This window comes from Pelodiscus sinensis, chromosome 3 (assembly GCF_049634645.1).
Source record: "Pelodiscus sinensis isolate JC-2024 chromosome 3, ASM4963464v1, whole genome shotgun sequence".
Lineage (NCBI taxonomy): Eukaryota > Metazoa > Chordata > Testudines > Trionychidae > Pelodiscus > Pelodiscus sinensis.
Window position 1 is genome coordinate 146,690,460 of NC_134713.1, and position 22,098 is coordinate 146,712,557.

General features: G+C 48.4%; 1 protein-coding gene across 8 annotated transcripts in view; it reads right to left on the bottom strand.

Moving 5' to 3' along the window:
- LPGAT1 (lysophosphatidylglycerol acyltransferase 1) overlaps nucleotides 1-22,098 on the bottom strand; it is a 252,317-nt gene that overhangs the window by 137,440 nt on the left and 92,779 nt on the right. For all 8 annotated transcript variants that reach the window (XM_075925141.1, XM_075925145.1, XM_075925139.1 and 5 more), the window contains one exon: nucleotides 18,587-18,860. In XM_075925141.1, coding sequence (XP_075781256.1) covers nucleotides 18,587-18,860 — 274 coding nt within the window. The remainder of the gene's footprint in view (nucleotides 1-18,586; nucleotides 18,861-22,098) is intronic.

Consider the following 22,098-nt stretch of genomic DNA (forward strand, 5'->3'; position numbering starts at 1 on the left):
ATAAGATATATGTATTGGCTTTACTACCACATTCACCGATGTATTATCTCAACACACAAAAATCAATAATTAATTTACCCTCAAGACATACTTGTTATGGAGGAAAATATTATTATCCTCTTTCTAAAGTGAGAGAAATGAAACCACATCAATTTAGGGACCTGCCTATGATCATGTGGAAATTTGTGGCAGGCCTAGAATAGCACATTCCCAAGCAAAAACACCAAGAGAAAGCTCATTTCCTTCTCCAAGTGTTTTGGAGTGAACAAAATTTTCAAATTAAAACCCTTTTCCTATCTGAAAATAAAGAGAACTTAAAAAATACAATGAAAAAAGTACATGCAGGCATTATCATTATACTAAGGAGATAACCGAGTTGGTTCAAAAATCAAAAACATTCTCATGAAAAGGTTCTTATATTTTTCAATTTTCAAAACATTTTATTTGTTCTATAACATTAGTCAAGAAAGTGCAAAACAATTTAATTTGTTTAAAAGAATTTCAACCATGGATAATAAATAATGGTTTTTAATTATGGCCCAAATATCAAACAGTGGTCACTATTATTAACTGACAAAAAAAAAAGTGTGTGTGTCTGTAGGTTTGTTTGTGCATGCTTAACACGTTCAAAAGCTTCAGGGGGCAGCTGAGTTAATTTGTAACTGGAAAAACTTAAACAACTAATAGTCTAGCACAGTGGTCACCAACTAGTAGTTCAGAATCTACTGGTAGGTGTTGGAGCCTCTGACAGGTGATCATAACGGGTTTGGCCACATGGCTATTTTCAGCTGCTCCTCCCCACACTGAAGCATGTCTCCAGCCCTTTGCCTTAGACCTGTTCCCCCAGGAGCGTCCTGCTTACTACGCAGGACAGGGGAGGGAGAGGAAGGGTGCTGATGTCAAGGTCCCCTTCTCCCACCCTGTATCCTATCTCCACAGAGCAGAGAGGGGGCACAACAGGACTAGGAACAGAGCAAGTCTGCGGTTGCTTTTGGGAGTGGTGCAGGGCTAGGGCAGCAGTGAACCTGCCTTAGCCTCACTGCACCACCACCCAGGAGACACCTGAGGTAAGCAGGGCCCAGCTGGATCCCACATCTTGAAACCCTAACCCAATCATGAATCCCCTCCTTTACCTCAAGCCCCTGCTCTAGCCCTGAGTCCCCATGCATCCAAACAAACTCCCAGGGCTTGCACCTAGAACCAACTCCTGCAACCCAACTGCCTGCCCCAAGCTCAACTCAGAGCCCGTCACCACTCTAAATCCCTTAACCCAAGACCGGAACCTGACCCCTAACCCTCTGCCCCAGCCTAGTGAAAGAGAGTGAGGATGGGGAAGGGAGGGAGGATGGAGTGAGCAGGGACAGGGCCTTGGTGAGGCGGAGCATGGGGCACAAAGGATTTGGGTTTGAGGTAGATCTTGGATTGCACTTAAATTCAAGAAGTGATCTCATGCTTAAAAATGTTGGAGACCACTAGTTTAGCAGCACTTTAAAGACTAACAAAACATGTAGATGGTATTATGAGCTTTCGTGGGCACAACTCAATTCTTCAGATGAATGGAGTTAGAGAGAGAAGGTGCAAATTGTTCTTAACCAACCAAACAATGGATACTTAAGTCACTACGATGTGGAATAGTGATAGAGATGTAGCCGTGTTAGTCTGGTGTAGCTGAAACAAAATACAGGACTATGTAGCACTTTAAAGACTAACAAGATGGTTTATTAGATGATGAGCTTTCGTGGGCCAGACCCACTTCCTCAGATCAAATAGTGGAAGAAAATAGTCACAACCATATATACCAAAGGATACAATTTAAAAAAATGAACACACATGAAAACGACAAATCACATTACAGAACAGAAGGGGGATTGGGGGGGGGGGGGAAGGAAGGTGAATGCCTGTGAGTTAATGCTATTAGAGGTGGGGAAGGGGAAATGTCTGTGACTTAATAGAATTAGAGGTGATAATTGGGGAAGCTATCTTTGTAATGTGTAAGATAGCCGGGGTCTTTGTTAAGTCCCGTGCGGAGAGTGTCGAATTTTAGCATGAATGCCAGTTAAGAGGATTCCCTTTCAAGTGCAGATTTGAATGTCTTCTGAAGTAGGATGCAGGTTAGCAGGTCATTGAGACTGCGTCCTTTCTGGTTGAAATGACAAGCAACTGTTTTTTCTTTGTGATCCTGTCTAATATCTGTTTTGTGGGCATTGATTCTTTGGCGAAGTGTCTGAGACGTTTGTCCAATGTACATAGCAGACGGACACTTTCGGCACATGATAGCATAGAAGACGGATTACAAGCTATTAGAAACACTATCCCAGAGGACACCACTGCCAACGTGGTAGTAGACCTATGTAACTTCGTTGTCACCCACAATTATTTCCAGTTTGAGAACTTATACCTCCAGATCAGCGGCACAGCCATGGGTACACGCATGGCCCCACAGTATGCTAATATCTTTATGGCTGACCTAGAACAACGTTTCCTCAACTCCTGTCCCCTTTTACCCCTTCTCTACTTACGCTACATCGATGACATCTTTATGATCTGGACGCATGGCCAAGAAACACTGGAGACATTCCACAGAGATTTCAACAACCTACACCCCACCATTAACCTCAGCCTGGACCATTCCACACGAGAGATCCATTTCCTGGACACCACAGTACAAATCAACAATGGAAAATTAGACACCACCCTCTACAGAAAACCCACTGACTCATACAGTTACCTACATGCTTCCAGCTCCCATCCAGCACACACCATACGATCCATCATCTATAGCCAAGCCCTTCGATACAACCGCATCTGCTCTAATCCCACAGACAGAGACCAGAAACTTCAGGATCTCTACCAAGCATTTATAAACCTCAACTACCCACCTGGAGAAATAAAAAAGCAAATTGAAAGAGCCAAACGAATACCTAGAAACCATCTACTACAAGACAGACCCAAGAAAACCAACAATAGAACACCACTTGTCATCACCTACAGCTCCCAACTTATACCTGTCCAACACATTATCAATAGATTACAGCCTATACTGGAACAGGACACTAAACTCCAAGAAGCTCTGGGAGACAGACCCATAGTCTCCTATAGACAACCACCTAATCTCAAGATGATTCTTACCAACAACCACAGGACATACCACACTAATACCAACCCTGGTACTTTCCCTTGCAACAAACCCCGCTGCCAGCTTTGTCCACATATTCACTCTGCTGACACCATTATTGGGCCTAACCAAGTGAGTTACAAGATCAAGAATACATATTCCTGCGCCTCCAGAAATATAATCTATGCTATCATGTGCCGAAACTGTCCGTCAGATCACAATGAGGCTGTCCTTACTGGGGTAGCCTCATTGTGTCCCAGTTTCAGCTCCGGTGGCTGGGACCACGTGGCAAGCGGCTGCCCCTAACTCTGGGGCCAAATACAGTGTGGGGAGTGGATGCCCCAGCGGCCTGGGAACAGCAGTGGAAAAAGGACACCAGCAGCTCCTCTAGTGCCTGTACTGCTCTAAGCCCCACTCCCACAAGCCCCAGGCTGCTGCTGGGAGCCCAAGCAGATGCAGCTCTGTCGAAGGGCAGAGAAACAGGGCTACTGAGTGGCCCCATACCCACAGCTCCTCTGGCATGGCCATACCTCCCCTCAGCCTCTCCTCTCCACCCTGTCCTTTGGCAGGATTGACTGCTGTACAGACAGAGGAAACCCTATGTGGAAGGGCTGGGAGCAGTACAGCTACACCAAAGGAACTGCCAGTATGGGGTCATCCATCTCTCTTCTAGTATAATGCACCAACTATAAGCATCTTGCTGGTGCAGCATTCTGTACCGTACCACCAGATTTGCCTTGCTGATGGGTGGGCTCTCTTTTAGTAATAGCCACACACAATTGTAGATTATTATGCAGCAGAACTGAGAAATGGTCTGTTTCTCTCAGGGAAGGAAATGCTTTTAACAGAAATAAACCAAACACGCAGGAAGGTAAGGAAGTATAATACTTAGGCTTAGAAGGATGTGATTTTTATAGGTAAACATCAACTGCTTCAGAGGTACAGGCAGTCCCCGGGTTACGTACAAGATAGGGACTGTAGGTTTGTTCTTAAGTTGAATTTGTATGTAAGTTGGAACTGGTACATATTGTAGGGGAAACTCTAGCCAAACATTTCTCCAGAGCTCAGTTTTATTCTCCCACACCTCACTTCCCTCAGTCCTTTATTCTCAAGCTGATGTGCCTGCTGAGAAAAGCCACTCCGCATCTCCGTGGTCTGCTGGGGGGGAGGGCGCTAGCTTCGCGTCTCCTTGGTCTGCTGGGGGGAAGCAGCTAGTGCGGGGTTGCCTCACCCCGTTTGTAAGTAGGGATCCGATGTAAGTCGGATCCATGTAACCTGGGGACTGCCTGTATAACCGAGTTAGTCTGTAACTGGAAAAACTTAATAGTCTTGCAGCACCTTAAAGACCAGGGGTGGGCAAAAGGGCTGGGTTGATCCAGCCTGCAGAATGTTGGGCCACAATTAGGGCGTGGGGACAAGGGGAAGCGCATGCAGCTCCTGGAAGAGCAGAAGGAGACTTTGCGTCCTCTCCTGTCCTCAAGCCCTGATTTGGTCTAGGGGTGGGGGAAGCGCACAAAGTTTCCTCCATCCTGTCCCATCCTGCGAGGAGCGCTTAGTACTTAGAAGCGCCACACGCTCCTGGCAGAAGGAGGCCTATCAGGGCCTAGAGGCAAGGGGAGCATGCTAAATTTCCTCCACTTTGATTGGCCTGGGCGCAGAAGGGGGAGTGGATAAAGTCTCCTCCCACCGGCAGGGGCATGGGCACCTAGGGGAAACCTCTGGGGAAGGAGGCACACCTCCACCCCTAGACCAATCATGGTCTGTGGGTAAGCAAGCAGGGAAGTATGCTGGCCCCCGCCCCTTCCGCTTGAGACCCAGGATCACTTCAAAAATTTCTGAAGAGGCTCCCAGCAAAAAATTATTGCCCACCCGTTAATGTAGATCGTATCATGAGCTTTCGTGGGCACAACCCACTGAAAAAGCTCACGATAAACATCAACTTCACTAGTCACACACAAATGAAGGGTGTGAAGGGTAACAAGAAAGGCTTCCATAGGCATCTTAGCAATAAGAGGGTGATCAGAGAAGGAGGGTGTGGGGCCCTTACTGGAAGAGGGAGATAACTGAACGACAGATGATGTGTGAAAAGCTGAAGTACTCAATGCTTTCTTTGTCTCTGTCTTCACAGCCAACACAGTACAGGAAAGAGGTGGACAACTCTTGGTGGAGAAAGAACACGTTAGGAACTATTTAGAAAAGCTAAACATACAAATCCATTGGTCTGGATTTAATGCATCCGAGGGTACTGAGGGAGTTGGCAAATGTCACTACAGAGCCTTTGGCCATTCTCTTTGAAAATTCGTGGAGATAGGGAGAGATCCCGGATGATAGGAAAAAGGCAAATGCAGTACCCATCTTTTAAAAAAGGGAAGAAGGACAATCCAGAGAACTACAGACCAGTCAGCCGTACCTCAATACCTGGAAAAATCATGGAGGGGATCCTTAAGGAATCCATTTTGAAGCACTTGCAAGAGGGGAAGTGATCAGGAATAGTCAACAAGGTTTCACAAAGGGCAAGCCATGCCTGACCCATCTGATTAGCTTCTATGATGAAGTAACTGGCTCTGTGGATATAGGAAAGTCAGTGGATGTGATATAGCTTGACTTTTTTTTTCAGTGGTTACACTCAAAGAGAGCAGGAGACAGCTGTTGCTCACAGGGAGCCAGCTGCCAGTGAACACAAGCTCCCTCCTGTCCTCTCCCGTGCCTCCCTGCAATGCTACCTTTGATACAGAGGCAGCAACTCAGGGGGAGGAGCAGGCACTCTGCAAGAGCCAGTACACACAGGGAGCTGGCTTGACAGCCAACTTCCCACATGTACTGTCTCCCGCCTACTCCCTCCCACCCTCCAAACTGCTTCCTCTGTATCAGGGGTTACATACAGCCCTCCCTTGCTGCCTCTGTATCACAGTCAGCAGTGCAGGGGGCAGGCAGTTTTGTGGAAGCCAGTGCTTGTGCCCCCACTACCCAGAGACCAGCTCCCGCCTGCCCCCACCCCTCTGCTGCCTCCGTGGGAGTCAGCAAGGGAGGAGACAGCAGTCACAGGAACTGGCTTAAAAACCATTTCCTCAGGGGTGCCAGCTTCTGTCCCTTTCCCCCTCTCCCCCGGATACAGAGGCAGCAATGCATGTATCCATTAGGATTAACTGATGATCCCAGGTTTATTCGTGTAAATGACTACCTGCTAACATCCCTAGTGGATATGCAAGAAATATATTAAAACAAATGGTAGAAAGAAGGTAAATTAGGTGTTTCTATTCTTCCGGTCTCATAACACAACAAAAAGGGGATACATTAAAAAGTGGAAAATTCAAACATTACAAAAAGGAAATAGTTGTTCATAGGAGACCACCACCACAATGGAAATTATTGCCATAGGATGTCTTTGAGCGGTGCTTTTTTTGTTTGTTTATATATTAAAAAAAAAAAAAGGTGCCTGTACTCCAGAGGAAAAGTTGTTGAGTTCTGACTGGAGGTGACAGTTCTAAATACCATCACCAAAAAAGCACTCTCTCTGAGACCAAGAACATAACAAGACTCAAAAAAATATCTGCCCAATGTGGGTTCTTACACCTTTCTCTGAAGCATCAGGTTCCCACTTGTGTCCAGAGACAGGATACTGAATAGACCTTTGAAAGGTGCGCATATCATGCACCTTTCCTGGCCATACCACTCCACATTGATGTCAGCGAAATGACCTCTGATCTACCAGCACTTGCAACACCATGGAGAAGTATCCCTTTCACTTTATGTGCTCTTTGGCAAGGTGATCAGATGCCAAGATAGGGCCATGCATCCATCTATTAAAATTGTCAGGCGCATAGAAGAACATAATTTGTTGGACAAAAGTCAACATGGTTTCTGTAAAGGGAAATCATGTCTTACTATTCTATTAAGAGTTCTTTGAAGGAGTTAAACATGCGGACAAGGGAGATTCAGTAATTATAGTATACTTAGATTTTCAGAAAGCCTTTGAAAAGGTCCCTCACCAAAGGCTCCTGTGTAAATTACATTGTCATGGGATAAGAGGGAAGGTGCTTTCATGGATTGAGAACTGGTTAAAAGACAGAAAACAATGGGTAGGAATAAATGGTAAATTTTCAGAATGGAGAGGGGTAACTAGTGGTGTACCCCAAGGGTCAGTCCTGGGACCAATCCTGTTCAACTTATTCATAAATGATCTGGAGAAAGGGGTAAGCAGTGAGGTGGTAAAGTTTGCGGATGATACTAAACTGTTTAAGATAATCAAGACAGAAGCAGACTGTGAAGAACTTCAAAAAGATCTCCCCAAACTGAGTGACTGGGCAATAAAATGGCAAATGAAATTTAATGTGGATAAGTGTAAAGTAATGCACGTTGGGAAAAAATAACCCCAACTATACGTACAGTATGATGGGGGCTAATTTGGCTACAACAAATCAGTAAAGATCTTGGAGTTATCGTGGATAGTTCTCTGAAAACTTCCACACTGCAGCGGCGGTCAAAAAGGCAAATAGGATGTTAGGAATTATTAAGAAAGGGATAGAAAATAAGACACAGAATATCTTACTGCCCCTGTATAAAAGTATGGTACACCTACATCTTGAGTACTTTGTACAGATATGGTCTTCCACCTCAAAAAAGATATTTTGGCCTTGGAAAGGGTTCAGAAAAGGGCAACTAAAATGATTAGGGGTTTGGAACAGGTCCCATATGAAGAGAGGCTAAAGTGACTGGGACTTTTCAGTTTAGAAAAGAGGAGACTGAGGGGGGATATGATAGAGGTATATAAAATCATGAGTGGTGTGGAGAGGCTGAATAAAGAAAAGTTATTTATTAGTTCCCTAAATAGAAGAACTAGAGGACACCAAATGAAATTAGTGGGTAGCAGATTTAAAACTAATAAAACTTCACACAGTGCATAGTCAACCTGTGGAACTCCTTGCCAGAGGAGGTTGTGAAGGCTAGGACTATAACAGAGTTTAAAGAGAAGTTAGATAATTTCATGGAGGTTAGGTGTCCCTGGCCTCTGTTTGTCAGAGGCTGGAGAAGGATGGCAGGAGACAAATCGCTTGATCATTGTCTTCGGTCCACCCCCTCTGGGGCACTGGTGCTGGCCACTGTCAGCAGACAGGCTACTGGGCTAGATGGACCTTGGTCTGACCCAGTACGGCCATTCTTATGTTCTTATTGCCCCATTGCAGGTAAGGAACCCCATCATGGCACAGTCATTCACTATGTCCTGCCAGAGTCACTACCCTTCTTAGCAGAAGTCGGCCCTGCAAACTTGGGTCACAACAGATCCCATGATAGACTTACCCACTCCAAATCGATGCCCCACGGACTGGTAGCAGTCTGGCATTGCAAGCTTCCACAGAACTATAGCCATTTGCTTCTCCATTGTTGCGGGAGCTCTCATTTTAGTACCGCTGCACTTCAGGACTGAGGAAAGCTACCACCACACAGTTTGTGGAAATTGGCCTTAAGCATTCACAAGTTCTGCAGCCTCTTATGCCATAGCAACATAACAATATGGTCTCACCAGGCAGTGCTTGTTTTCTGGGCCTAGAAACTGCACTCAAGTGTGTTAAGGTAATATATGACTCATCAGCAACTTCAAATTGTGCTTCTCTACATCTTCCAGCAGGGGTACTTGACTGGCATCGTTGTCCCATGAAGCAGCACCTGTAACTGCTGTATAAATGCTATAGGACAGTGATGGACAACCAAGGCTAGTGAATGGGCCATATGAGTGGCCCTCCATCTCAGTGGGTTGCAAGATTATCATAACCAATTTCGTCTCCCAGATAGGGTAGTTTTGCTAATTGTACTTGCTTACCTAGAATTTGCAGGGTGAGGCCACTGAACCTTAAAAGTGCTTTGATTGGATGAAAAGGGCGCACGTGGCTCCCACAGTCAATATTGTGTGTAATCAGCACACACCTCACTTCACGTGTACTCCAAGGATGGAAGCTTTCATTCCAGCCCTCTGGGCTGCAGGCCCCACATATGGCTTCTTATATGACAATACCCTCTGAGTAGACAGATTGCTGGTCTGATCCTGTATGGGAATTACTATACTTCTAAATAAGGGGTGATCGAAAAGTATTGAAAACAGATAACTAACTAGCCAAATTTTAAGAGACTACATAAATATCCCAAATGCTCAGGGTAATTAATGATTCATTTCTGCTAATAAATCCATTAATTCCTTAAAAATGGAGACTACCTTGTGGATTCAGTATCTGAATTACTAGACTGTGCTTCACTCCATCACGAAACCCACCCCTCAAAATACAAAATGTTAAAATGAGATTTCTAGCATGCATATCTGATTCAAAGTATAATCACACAATTATTTACATCTATCATTAGTCCATTTAATGTTAGAGATTATTTTACTGAATAGGAACATATACCGTGTTTAAAACTTTTTTCCATTATGAAAATTGCTTTCCTATAATTTTTGTTCCCGGATAAGTATTTCATTAGATTACCACTCTTGGATCTATGATTTCAGGCCAAGATTGGCCAGGGACTTTGGTAGCTTTAAGATTTTTGAGCATCTCTAACTCTCCACATACCAGTTCCTATAATATATTACAATGATGTTAACAACGCCACTTCTATCTTAGAGTCTCATCCAAAAGTAACTGCAATCACTCAGTGTAATGGCACCCACTGACTTCAGTCAGTTTAAAATCAGGCTCTTATGGAATCTTGAGTTGGACACACCTGAGCAATATTATTGTCAGGTAGATGAGCTTCATTTATTCCTCTTAATGGGGTCCTTCCAAGTCTAGCTGTGACTATCCAAATATAAATGCAGAGTAAGCATTTGAAAAAAAAAATTCAATTACCATACAGACTTTGCAGTCTGATACATTTTACTATAAACCATGGGTAGAGATTTCCCATGTTTTGCCGTCATTTGCCTTTATTTCAGATCTGGACAGTATTTACTAGACCCCATTTATCAGAGAGATTCTTCATTACAAAACATGACAAGCTGTGACAAATTCAGGAGATACTATGTAGGTGTTAATTATGATACAATTCCTTGACCACTTCTTTTTATTTGATCTTTGCCAGATAAGAAATCTCTCTTCTTTCCTTACATGAAGTAACGCCTACTTTCCTTTACTTCAGGCTGGTATCCGTGCATGATGACATAGCAACATTTGAAAATGCACATGCAGTTTAAAAACAACAAACCTGACATTTGCTTAGTTACCAGGGCAGCAATACAGGTCTTCCTTGACAACAGAGAAAGTATGTTGCCTCAAGACATTTAGTACACTTAAAATGCAGAGGTGCAGCGATCAGTGTGTGATAGGACTGCTCGGTCTCAGCTAGCACCAAGTCCAGCAGCCCCTAATAATATATTGAGATATACCTATCTCATAGAACTGGAAGGGACCTTGAGAGATTGAGTCCAGTCCCCTGCCCTCATGGCAGGACCAACTACCTACCATCCCTGATAGCTTTACCCCAGATCCCTAAATGGCTCCTTCAAGGATTCAACTCATAACACTGGGTTTAGCAAGTCAATACTCAAAACAATGAGCTATCCCTCCCCCCATGAACATGGGCTGCTTGGTAGCAACAGTCCCAGTCCATGGTGGGGGGAGGGAGAAGGCAGCTCCCCACTGGGACCCCTTCAGCGAGGGGGAGAAGGAAGGGGCGCATGCCGCGCCCTTAAGACAGTGCTGGGGGGAACTGGATTTTAAGGCTGAACCCTGAATGCTCTTGTACATTTCAAAAGCAGAAGCAGTGGCAGTGGGAACCAGTTCCCCCGCCATTTCCTGCTGTGCCACTGCCTCCCCTACCCTCCATGGAGACCGTGCTGGGGGGAAAACAGCTTAAATTAAGTTAACTTTAGTTAAACATAAAACTTATTCAGGCCCACAAACGGGGTGGGAAGTGATAAGGGGAGGAGGGGAACTGCCCTGGGGCCTGGCAATTCAAAAGAATGACTACTATAAAGAAAATTCCCAATTATCATTCATCTCCTAATCACTATATTAAGCGGACTTCATCATGAACAGGGAGTGTCTGAGCTGCTGCAACTTGGTTTTTCAATTGTTAAAGCCCCTGGCAGACATCCTACTTTAAAATATTTTAAATTAGCCACCTGCATTCAAGATACCAAAGATGCTGTGTAGTTATCTATGAATCCCCTAGCCCAGGGGTTCCCAAACTTTTTGACACGGGGACCAGTAAATCCATTCACAAGCTTTCAAAGGACCAGTAACATTCATTTGCATATCTGCATATTCATTAAGAAAATTACAAATATGCAAATACATTGTTTTTGGTCCTCCCAAAGCCCCCAGGGCCAGCTTTAGCAAAGCTTTTGATACGGCCACCCACAACGTTCTTACCAGCAATTTAAGGGAATTTGGATTGGAAAAATGGACTGTAGTCCAATAAACCCCCGCACCACTACATCATGTATTGAAAAGGGGCTCTTATTTTCAGAAAGCTGACACCATCTTTGGAATTTTTTTATCCATATTCTCATTCCGGATGATGAATGCATCAGGTTCTCCCCATTCTGACACACTATAGTGCCTTTAAACCTCACTGTCAACAGTGGGGATATTTAAAAGGCACGGCTTTTAAATTTTTATTCAGGATCTGCGTGCGCTCTGAACTATCCCGCTCCCCGCTGGCCGATTCTTGCCCCCACCCCCACCCCGGGCCAGCCCCGCTGTCCCTGCCAGCCGATCCTCTCTCGATCTCTCCTGGCAAGCCCTGCTGCCCCGCCAGCCCTGCTCCCGCCAGCTGGTTCCCCATCCAGCCCCGCAATCTCTCCCAGCTATCCTCACTGCCCACGCCAGCCGGTTTTGCCCCCCCTCCCCCCCAGCCCGCGATCTCCCCTGGCCAGCCCCACTGCTCCTGCCCCGGCCAGCCCTGCTTCTGCCAGCCAGTTCCCCCAGCCAGCCCTGCTTCTGCCGACCGGTTCCCCTCCCTATCTCCACCGGGCAGCTCCACTCACCCGTCTCTGCTTCCCTGCAGCCCATATCCAACCCCCGCTCCTCCCCCCGCCACAGCCAGCAATAAGAGCTCACCTGATAACCCTCACTATGCCTCTGCCGGAAGCCTGAAACATACGGCTGCATCCACCCAGCCTGGCTGAGGGCTTGGGGAACCCGGCACTGCACGGGCAGTCCAGGAGCCTGGAACACCCTGGCAGCCATGCTGAGGCCCGGTATTTTTTCCACCGGGCTGCAGCCCATAGTTTGGGAAACGCTGCCCTAGCCCATGTATCCCAAACCAACAGACTCCCAAACCAACAGACTATCTACTTGCATCTAGGAGTAGAGAATTAGTGGAGTGAATCTCATACATCAGGCTGGGCATTCAAACACTACTATGTTGCATGTAAAAGAATCTAAACAGAAGAGGAAGTGGAGAAAGAACGGTTACTTACCTCGTAACTGAGATTCTTTGTCGTCGGAAGATTTTCCCTCAGCAGTACCTTTAGAGCCAGCAGGGAGCCCCCTACAGTGGTGTCGGTATATCAGTGCATATATACCCCTGCTGGCTCCCTCCCCACTCCAGTTCCTTCTTACCAGTACAGAACCAGCAGAGAACAGGGACGGGTGGGGATTTGGAATGGACATGAGCAACACATCTCGAAGAATCACAGTTACGAGGTAAGTAACCAGTCTTTCGAGTGATTGCTCATGTGCATTCCAATATAGGTGATTCCAAAGCAGAATCTAACTAGGCAGGGGGTCGGAAGAAGAATTTGCCCGAGCTATCTAGGGCGGCGTCCTCTCTAGCCTGCTGCGGAAGGGCATAGTGGTTAGCAAACATGTGGAACGAAAACCATGTGGCAGCTCTGCAGATGTCCGAGATGGGGACCTGGGCAGCGAAGGCGGTGGACACCGCCATCGCCCTTGTGAAGTGCGCCGAGGGGCGGGGCTGGTGCACCTGCTAACGAGTAACACTCTCTAATGCAAGCAGTAATCCATGAAGCAATCCTCTGAATGGATATGGGCTGGCCCTTCATATGTTCCGCAATGGCTATAAAAAGCTGCTGTGACTTGCGGAATGGTTTAGTCCTGTCTAAATAAAAGGCTAATGCCCTCTGAACATCTAATGTGTGCAGGACCTATTCTTTCCCAGATGTGTGCGGTTTAGAGAAGAAAACCAGGAGAAAAATATCTTGAGAAGTGTGAAAAGAGGCGACCACCTTCGGCAGAAAAGCTGGATGAGGCGGAGTCTGACTTTATCCTTAAAAAATACTGTGTAATGGGAAATCACACGTGAGTGCCCTAAGCTCGGATACCCGCCTCGTGGATGAGATTGCTACCCGCAGAGAAACCTTATATGACAGGTAAAGGAGCGAACAGGTAGCCATTAGCTCAAAGAGGGGTCCCATAAGCTTAGAGAGGACCAGGTTTAGGTCCCACTGAGGAGTAGGGGCCCGTATGTGTGGATAGAGTCTATCCAGGCCTTTCAAGAATCTGTTCACCATCGGGTTAGCAAATAGCGTTTTTCTCCCCTCCCCTGAGTGGAAAGCCGATATGGCTGCCAGGTGGACCTTAATGGATGAGGAGGACAGGTGCTGGAGCCTAAGGTCTTGTAAATAGTCCAGGATCCTGGGGACCGGTACCGATCTTGGGTGCACCCCCTGTTGGGACTCCCAGGAACAGAAGTGTTTCCATTTAGCTAAGTAAGTGAATCTAGTGAATGGCTTCCTGCTGCCAAGCAGGACTTCCTGAACCCGTTGAGAGCACTGGAACTCCTGAGCCATTAGCCACGGAGCTTCCACGCGGTCAGGTGGAGGGAACGCAGGTCCGGGTGGTGCAGCCTGCCCAAGTCCTCTGATATAAGACCCGGAACTAATGGGAGGGCCACGGGCCTCTCACACACGAGAGGCTGAGGAGGGTCGAGTACCAGTGCTGTCGCAGCCATGCTGGGGTGATTAGAATAAGAAGGGATCTGAATTCCCTTACCTTCAGCAAGACCCTGTTGACCAGAGAAAACAGAAGGAATGCGTATAGCAGGCCCCACAGCCAATGAATAAAGAGAGCATCCCCTAGGGAACCCTGTCCCAAGAGGGAGCAATAACGGGGACACTTGGCATTCTGGGCTGTGGCAAACAGGTTCGGGTGGGAAAACCCCCACGCATGGAAAACGGATTGGGCTATGTCCCACCGCAGGGACCACTTGTGAACAACCTGCTCAGTCTGTCTGCCAGGACGTTCTGGAAGCCCAGGAGGTACAAAGCTGTCGGGTGGATATCCTCCCCTACACAGAGCTCCCAGAGGTGAAGTGCCTCAGAGCATAGGTGGGGGGAGCGGATCCCACACTGTTTATATAAGCTAAAACTGTCGTGTTGTCCGACAAAATGAGGATCGACTTGCCCCTCAAGTGAGGAAGGAAAACCGCACAGGTGAGCTGGACTGCCCTGAGTTCCCTGATATTGATATGCAGGGAGACTTTGTGCATGGACCACATACCTTGGGTGTGCAAGTCCCGACGTGGGCTCCCCAACCCGTATCCGATGTGTCCATTACGAGCTGGAGTGACGGGATTGGCCTGGAGTTTGGGACCCCGGAGTATACAACCTTCTCGGCGAGTCCACCACCCTAATGTGTGGAGAACACTCGGGGGGACAGTCACTACTCTGCCCTAGAGTGGGCAGTTGGGTCTGTGTGCGCTTGCCAGCCACATCTGGAGGGGGCGCATGCACAGCCTGGCGTGTTGCACTATATAAGTGCAGGTGGCCATGAGACCGAGCAGGCGCACATGAGGCCGAGCAGGCGCATGCACATCCGAGCGGTAGTCATCGGAAACTTCTGCAGCAACTCGACCTCCTCTCTCAGAATGAGGAAGCGGGAGTTGGGTAAGGAAGTCCTCTGGGATGGGGAGTCCAGGGCGGCGCCCACAAACTCTATGGTTTGGGTGGGAAGTAGGGTGGACTTGTCCAAGTTCAACAGTAGACCTAGTTCTAGGAAGAGGCCACAGATCACGACCATGTGATCCCTCACCTAGGCATCTGACTCCCCTCGGAGGAGCTAGGGAACACCCGGATACACCATCTCCTGAGTTCTGCGGCCACCACTGCCATATATTTGGTCAAGACCCGAGGGGCCGTAGATATGCCAAAAGGGAGGGCCATAAATTGGTAATGCGTAGGAACCTGAGGTGGGAGGGGGCAATCGAGATATAGGACTAAGCGTCTTTTAGACTGAAGGCGGCGTACCAGTCTCCGGGCACTAGGGAAGGAATAATAGCTGCCAGGGTAACCATCTTGAACTTTCTCTTCACGATGAAGCAGTTCGCCCAATCCTAGTCCTCAGAGCTCTGAAGGCCCCCATTTGCTTTTGGGACCAGGAAGTACAGGGAATAGAAACCCCTGCCCCAATGTTGAAGGGGGACGGGTTTCACGACCCCCAGTTCGAGGTGGGGGGTCACTTCCTCCTGCAATAGGGACCCGTGAGAGGGGTCCCTGAAAAGGGACGGGGTGGGGGGGTTGAGAGGAGGGGGCGATAAGAAGGAGATGGACTAGCCCAACTCCACTATTTCCAGGACCCAATGGTCTGATGTAATTGACCTCCAGGTCCGGGTAAAGCGGAATAGGCGGTCCCTGAAGGGGAAAGGAAAGACTAGTACAGGGCCCTCAAGGGTCCCATCAAAACCCCTGATGGAGTCCAGGGGGCTTGTTGGCAGGCCCCTGGTTGGAGTTAGAGGGTGGGCGAGAATGATGGCGGTTGTTTCTGCCGTTATTCCCTCTGCCCCGGCGGCGTGTGAAGTCAGGCCGTGGGCCTTGGGAAGGCATCCTAGTGGCACTCCTACCCACGAAGGAACGCCTTTGCGTAGCTGGGGTGTGCAGACCCAATGACTTGAGCATGGCCCTCATGTTTTTGAGCCCATGAAGGCGCTAATCCGTTTGCTCTGAGAAGAGTGAGGTACCCTCCAAAAGCAGGTCCGGGGAGGGGGGGGGGTGTTCTGAACCTCGGGGGGCACTCTGGAACCCTGCAACCAGGAGCTGTGGCGCAGTACGACCCCCGTAGCCATGACCCTGGAGGCGGCGTTGGCCATGTCGAGCGCTGCTTGTAAGGCCGCCCGAGAGATGGTCCGGCCCTCTTCCTGCAGGGTTTTAAACGCTGCCCAGGACTCCCAGGGGAGCAGGTTGGCAAACTTGGTCATCGACACCCAGATGTTGTAGACATACCAGGAGAGGACGACCTGCTGGTTAGCAATCCGGTACTGGATTCCTCCGGACGCATAAACCTTTCTCCCCAGTAGATCAGCCTTTATGGTGTCTTTGCTCTTGGGGGTGGCTGCCAGTTGCCCTTGCCTCTCCCTCTGGTTGACCACCTGAACCACCATGGAGTCGGGACCAGGTGCTCGTTACCCTCCAGGAGCACAAACTATCTATGCTCAGCCCTCTTATCAGTGGGTGGGATAGAGGCCGGCGTTTGCCAGAGGGTGAATGAGATTTTGGCAATGGTCTTATTTATAGGCAGTGCCACTCTAGAGGGGGTGTCGGCTTGAAGGATGTCAACAGTGGGGTCAGAGTCCTCGACCAGTTTATCCGCTTGGACCACCAAGTTTTGGGCCAGTGAGCGGAAGAGGTCCTGGTGAGCCCTGGCATCCATAGAGGGCATCAGCCAGCGCTTCGTCTGGAGAAGAAGATGATGACCCCTTTGGAATGTCCCCCATGAAGACATCCCCATGTCCTTGGCCCTCAGAGGTGGTCACAGAGGGAGAAGGAGGAGGACCGGGTTGACTTGACGGGCCAGTACTCTCTCCCGGGCCCAGGGATGACTGGACTGGAGGCAGAGAGCATATTGAGGTGGGGGACTGGACAAGCAGTGTAGCCGACGGGGGAGCCCAAAGCCCTGATACAAAAGAGGGTGGTCGGGTTGTCACAGAGCCCTGGCTCTGGTGGTAGGCCCAGGGGGTCCAGAAAGGCCGTTGCCCAGACTGTTGAGGCGACCAGGTTTTTTGTAGCAGTGGCACCGAGATCGGCTGCCCCCATTGCTGCTGTGAAGAAGACCAGTGCCAGGAGTGGTACCGTGATTGGGAATGGTACCGTGATCAGGAAAAGTGCCAAGAGCACGACCTGGAGCCCCTGGACGACCATGCGGACACCGCATCAGAGTCGGAAGAGTTATCTGACGCGGACCACGGAGGTGCCGACATAGACTGTGGTGGAGCATGGCGGGACATAGCCTCAGGTTTGCTGCGGTGCCAGGGCGGAGGAGGAGGAGGAGGAGGCATGACTGGTGCCGACTCCTCGGGTGGGATAGGTTCCGCGGTGCCGGGCTCGACTGGTGCCGGTGCCGATGCCGGAGCCATCTCTGAGCCCAGTGCCGGGGGCAGTGCCGCCTGCAGTTCCAGGCTACTCGCCTCTTGCTGCTCTCGGGGCACCCAAGGCGAATGGTGCCAGGAGTCCCTCTGCCATCTAGGCGGTGTTGCTGTGAGGGGAGGCAATAGGGACGATTCAATGAGCACCCTAGCCGCCTCTAGTGGACAGGTTGGGCAGGTCCTCCGGGGAGCTATCGACTCTCCGCCAGGGAAGATAAGCATACGACCTCGAGGGCCCAGGACGCGGGCTATCAGGCGCCTTGTGCCCCACCGAGGAGCACGCAGAGGGCGTGTGCCCGATTGGGGACCGACCCGTCCATTCGCTTCTTCCTAGGCGCTGCCAGCGAGTAGGATCGACGATGGGCCCTGCGCGGTGCCAGGGAAGGGCGATGCATCGAAGTGTCCTGCACCGAGGCCAGTGTGCTGCCTATGCCCGGTGCCAGCCGTAGAGCTGACTCCATTAGGAGTGCCCGGAGGCAAGACTCACACTCTCGCTTAGTCCTGGGCTTGAAGGCCTTGCAGATTTTGCAGCACACTGATGTTACGTGCGATTCTCCCAAGCACTTCAGACAAGAGGAGTGCAGGTCACTGCAGGGCACAGGCTTACGACACTTCTTGCAGGGTTTGAAGCCCTAATGGCCGAGCATGGCCTGCTACAGGCTCGCAAAGCGCTGCAGCCGGGTGGAGAAGACAACAAAGAGAGCCTTTAAGGACAGTTCACAGGTACATAACTGAAGTACAGAGATAAGTAATGGAGAATTAGCAAGTGAAAGCACAACTCAAGGAGAGCAAAGGGTGATCCAATGACCGACAGAAGGAACTGGAGTTGGGAGGGAGCAAGCAGGGGTATATATGCACTGATATACCGGCGCCACTGTAGGGGGCTCCCTGCTGGCTCTCAGAGTACTGCTGAGGGAAAATCTTCCGACGATGCGTGCACGCCGAGCGCGCACACCTATATTGGAATGCACATACTGAGAAATTAAAAAAAAATTCTTGTCAACTGATATCTACCCTAATTTAGAATGTCAAGATTTCACATATTCACATAATGAACTAGCTGGAAAAGATCTAACTCAAACCACCATGAAGTTTCGTTTAAAGCTATGTAGTCAGGGTTGAACATTAGCTATTTTGATATTTCATAACAATCCCTACCTGATACCATCGCATCTCCACCTGCAGGGGTTCCATTTTCTTGCTGAGCTACAAGTGATTTCAGAATAACTTGTGTTGCTCCCAGTCTTGGCAAGGTGATATGCGTAAGGAATGGCAAATTGTTTTTCTTTGCAAATGCCTGGCTTGTTTCCCGCCTTTTCCTAAGAAAGCCTCCCTCTGGAAATAGTACAATCCACTTCCGGTCACGGCTCCTGTAATGTTTGTCTAGATGCTCCTTTAGGAGCACAAGCTGCTGGTCACGGTGAGCTTTTCCCTAGGAAATAAGGAGGGAAGAGAGAAAGAAAAGTTGGTGATATCTTAAGTAACCTTAAAATCTAAGCAGATTACCTAACATTCTAAAAAAAAAAGTATAAACTCTTTTCTCAGAGCACTATATAATAAATCATCAATGACAACATAAATATAATTTTCCCAAAGGCACCACTGATGCTCAACTCATAACGAATGAATAGAGGTTTTCAGAAGTGAAGGTAAATCTGTCATTCTGACTAGTTTATTTTTTAAGTGTAATAATTCACGTACAATTACACCATTAAAATTGATTCTGTATAATGTAATAAACATGGACCCCGAGAATATTATCTGTTAATGGTCCTCTGAGCAAGTCTGACAACTTTACATGTTATTTCAACTGCAAACTCAACCTGGAATCATGGGGTGAAGATGCGTTCTCTCTGGTTCGCACTCCATTATTAATAACTAGGAGGTAAGGCCTGTAGTTGATTGGGCAAAGTCATTTTGCATAGATGACTTTTATAGGAAAGTTCAAGAAATTAAACATATGTAAAAGAATTTTTATGTGCGCACTTTCAAAAGGGAAGTAAAAGAACTGCTTTAAAATGTGTAGGATTTCAACGTCAAACATTATTTCATTGAATAATTACCAGACATAGTAAATTTGAATCAGAAACTCTTAAAACATCCATTACTCTTTCCATAACCAATCTGCATTATTGTGTGATTTATAACCGTAAAAATTTTCTTTGCACTAAAATGACTGTTGAATAGGGGACTCGATTTTATTGTTATACTTTTTATCAACTCTAACCATAATAGAAGAAAGTTACTGACTCTGTGCAGTAATGGCTGTTCTTCAAGATGAGTGTCCCTGTGGGTGCTCCATGTAAGGTGACAGGTCATCCCAGAGCTGCAAAGTCAGAGGTTTTTCATAGCAGTTCAGCTGCGCGTGTGCAGCAGGTGGCTCGTACTACAGCAGTTGAGCACTTCGTATGAGGCCCTGACTCCCCCCTTCAATTCCTCACCCATCGCAGACCACCTGGACTCCCAAGTAGTGGGAAGGAAGGGAGGGCTGTGGAGCACCCATGAGAATATACACCTCGAAGAACAGTCATTACTGCACAAGCTAATTTCCTTTTCTTCTTCGGGTGATGTCCCCATGGGTGCTCCACATAAGGTGACTACAAAGTAGTACTCGCTATGGGCTGGTGAGCTCAGTCAGTGCTTAATAGTGGAAAATAGCACTGCTATAGCCACTGTTGTATCTGCCATCAACTGAAGCATGATGGCATAATGTCTAGAGAAAGTGTGGTAGGATGATCATGTAGCTGCCCAGTAAATGTCTTTGGAGGAGTACACTACTGAGGATGTTCCTGTGGCCCATGTGGAGCGTGCTCTTGGTGTCATTATCAGCGGTTTGTTTTGAAGGGAATGGCACTGCAGCATGCAGGCCAATATCAGTTTGGATATGCTTTGTGTGGAAATTGGGCTACCCTTGGAATAGTTTGTGAATGAGACAAACAGATGTGGGGACTTGCGAAATGCCTGAGTTCTGTCAATATAAAAATCCAAAGCCCTTCCAACATCCAGGGTATGGAGCATAGTGCGTTTGAGAGACACGTGGTTTTGGGAAAAGTGCAAGTAAGACTACGGGTCGGATATTGTTGAGACCCAGTGATGAAGGAAGAGACATAACCTGTGGTCAAATAGATGTTTCTGGCTTTGTTGCACTGGATGATCAGGGAGGTCAGGCAGACCCTTGACCAATGTTTCAAATTTGCTGCTTAGGAACCTGGACACCAGAGGACTGTAGCTGCTGCTGGCACCTCTTCTGGGTGCACTGTGTGGAGCAATTGTATTCATATGGTCTATATTGAGGATGGTTGTAATGTGTGTCCCTATTTCTACTGTAAGGGGTGTAATGCCTCCGCCTGTTTGGTGGTGTGTACATTCCTACAGTACGCAGAGTGGTATGTGAGTTCTTGCTGCTGTGTAGAATCTTGTCGGTGCTGGTCGCAAAGAGTTTATGTTTGTCAAAGGGGAGATCCTTCACCATAGTTTGGAGTTTTTTAGGGACCCCTGAGGCATGCAGCCATGATGTTCTCATTACCACAGCTGTAGCAGTTGCCCTTCCTGCAGTGTTGGCAAAGTCAATTGCCGAGAGCAATGTGGTGCAGGCAATGGTGTGGCCTTTCACGGTTGACTGTCCTGAGGATGGGATTTTTGGAATCCGGGAGGTGTTCCATAAACGCAGCTAATCTGGAGTACTTGTCAAAATCATGATTGGCTAGAAGGACGGAGTAGTTTGCTATTCTGAGCGACAGAGTACACCCTTTTGCCAAATTGGTTTAGCCTTTTGAGTTTTGTCCCCGCCATTTGATTTAAGCTGAAGGATTTTTAACCATTGGTTTGCCGCATCTACCACAAGCGAGTCTGGCAGGGGGTGGGAGAAAAGGAAATCCAATTTTTTAGGCAAAACTAAGTATTTTTTGTCTGTCTGTCATGGGGTAAATATAGGAGGGGGAAATATAGCCCAGCAGCCAAGTCTGTACTGCCCCCTGGCTGGGGGAGGGGGGGGGGGTCAATATGGCCCAGCGCCTTAGTCCATACTGCCCCCTGGCTGGGGGGTTAAGGTGGCCTAGCGGCCAAGTCTGTATTGCTCCCCTCTCTGGAGTGTCAGAGTAGGAGGGTAGGGAGACCCAGGCCCTCCCTTTCCACCAAGCCCCAAGCCCAGGGCACTATCAGTGGCCGGTGGCTCCCACCACTGGTTTGGCAGGGAGTCATCACCAAAGCACACCGAGCTCTCCGGGTTATTTCCTGCCCCGGGGTTCTTTCTATCCCTGCCTGCTGACTGGCCCTGTCCCCATCTGGGCTGGCAAATGAGCCAGTGGCTATGCTTGGCATAGTGTCAGTGACCAGGACAGCTGTGGCTGCCGCCATAACGGTTGGCGCCACAGCTGTGGCGGTAGCTTGTGGCAGGCACGGTGGCTGTGGGGGAGGCTGCGACGGCTGGGGCTCCGGCAGATTCCACAGGAATGGTTGCTCCTCAGCTCTGGCAGGAGCTCCTTCCCCTTCCGTGGTCAACCCCAACTGAGCTGCTCCACTGACCTTTATACTGACCCTGCAGCTGGAGCATGCCCAGCAGGGCTGCAGGGGAGGGGCCTTCTCAGCCTAACAAGCCTGGTTAACTCCTTCACTACCAGTGCAGGGTTGGCACACCCCAACACACCAACTTCTTGCAGATTGGTTGGGTT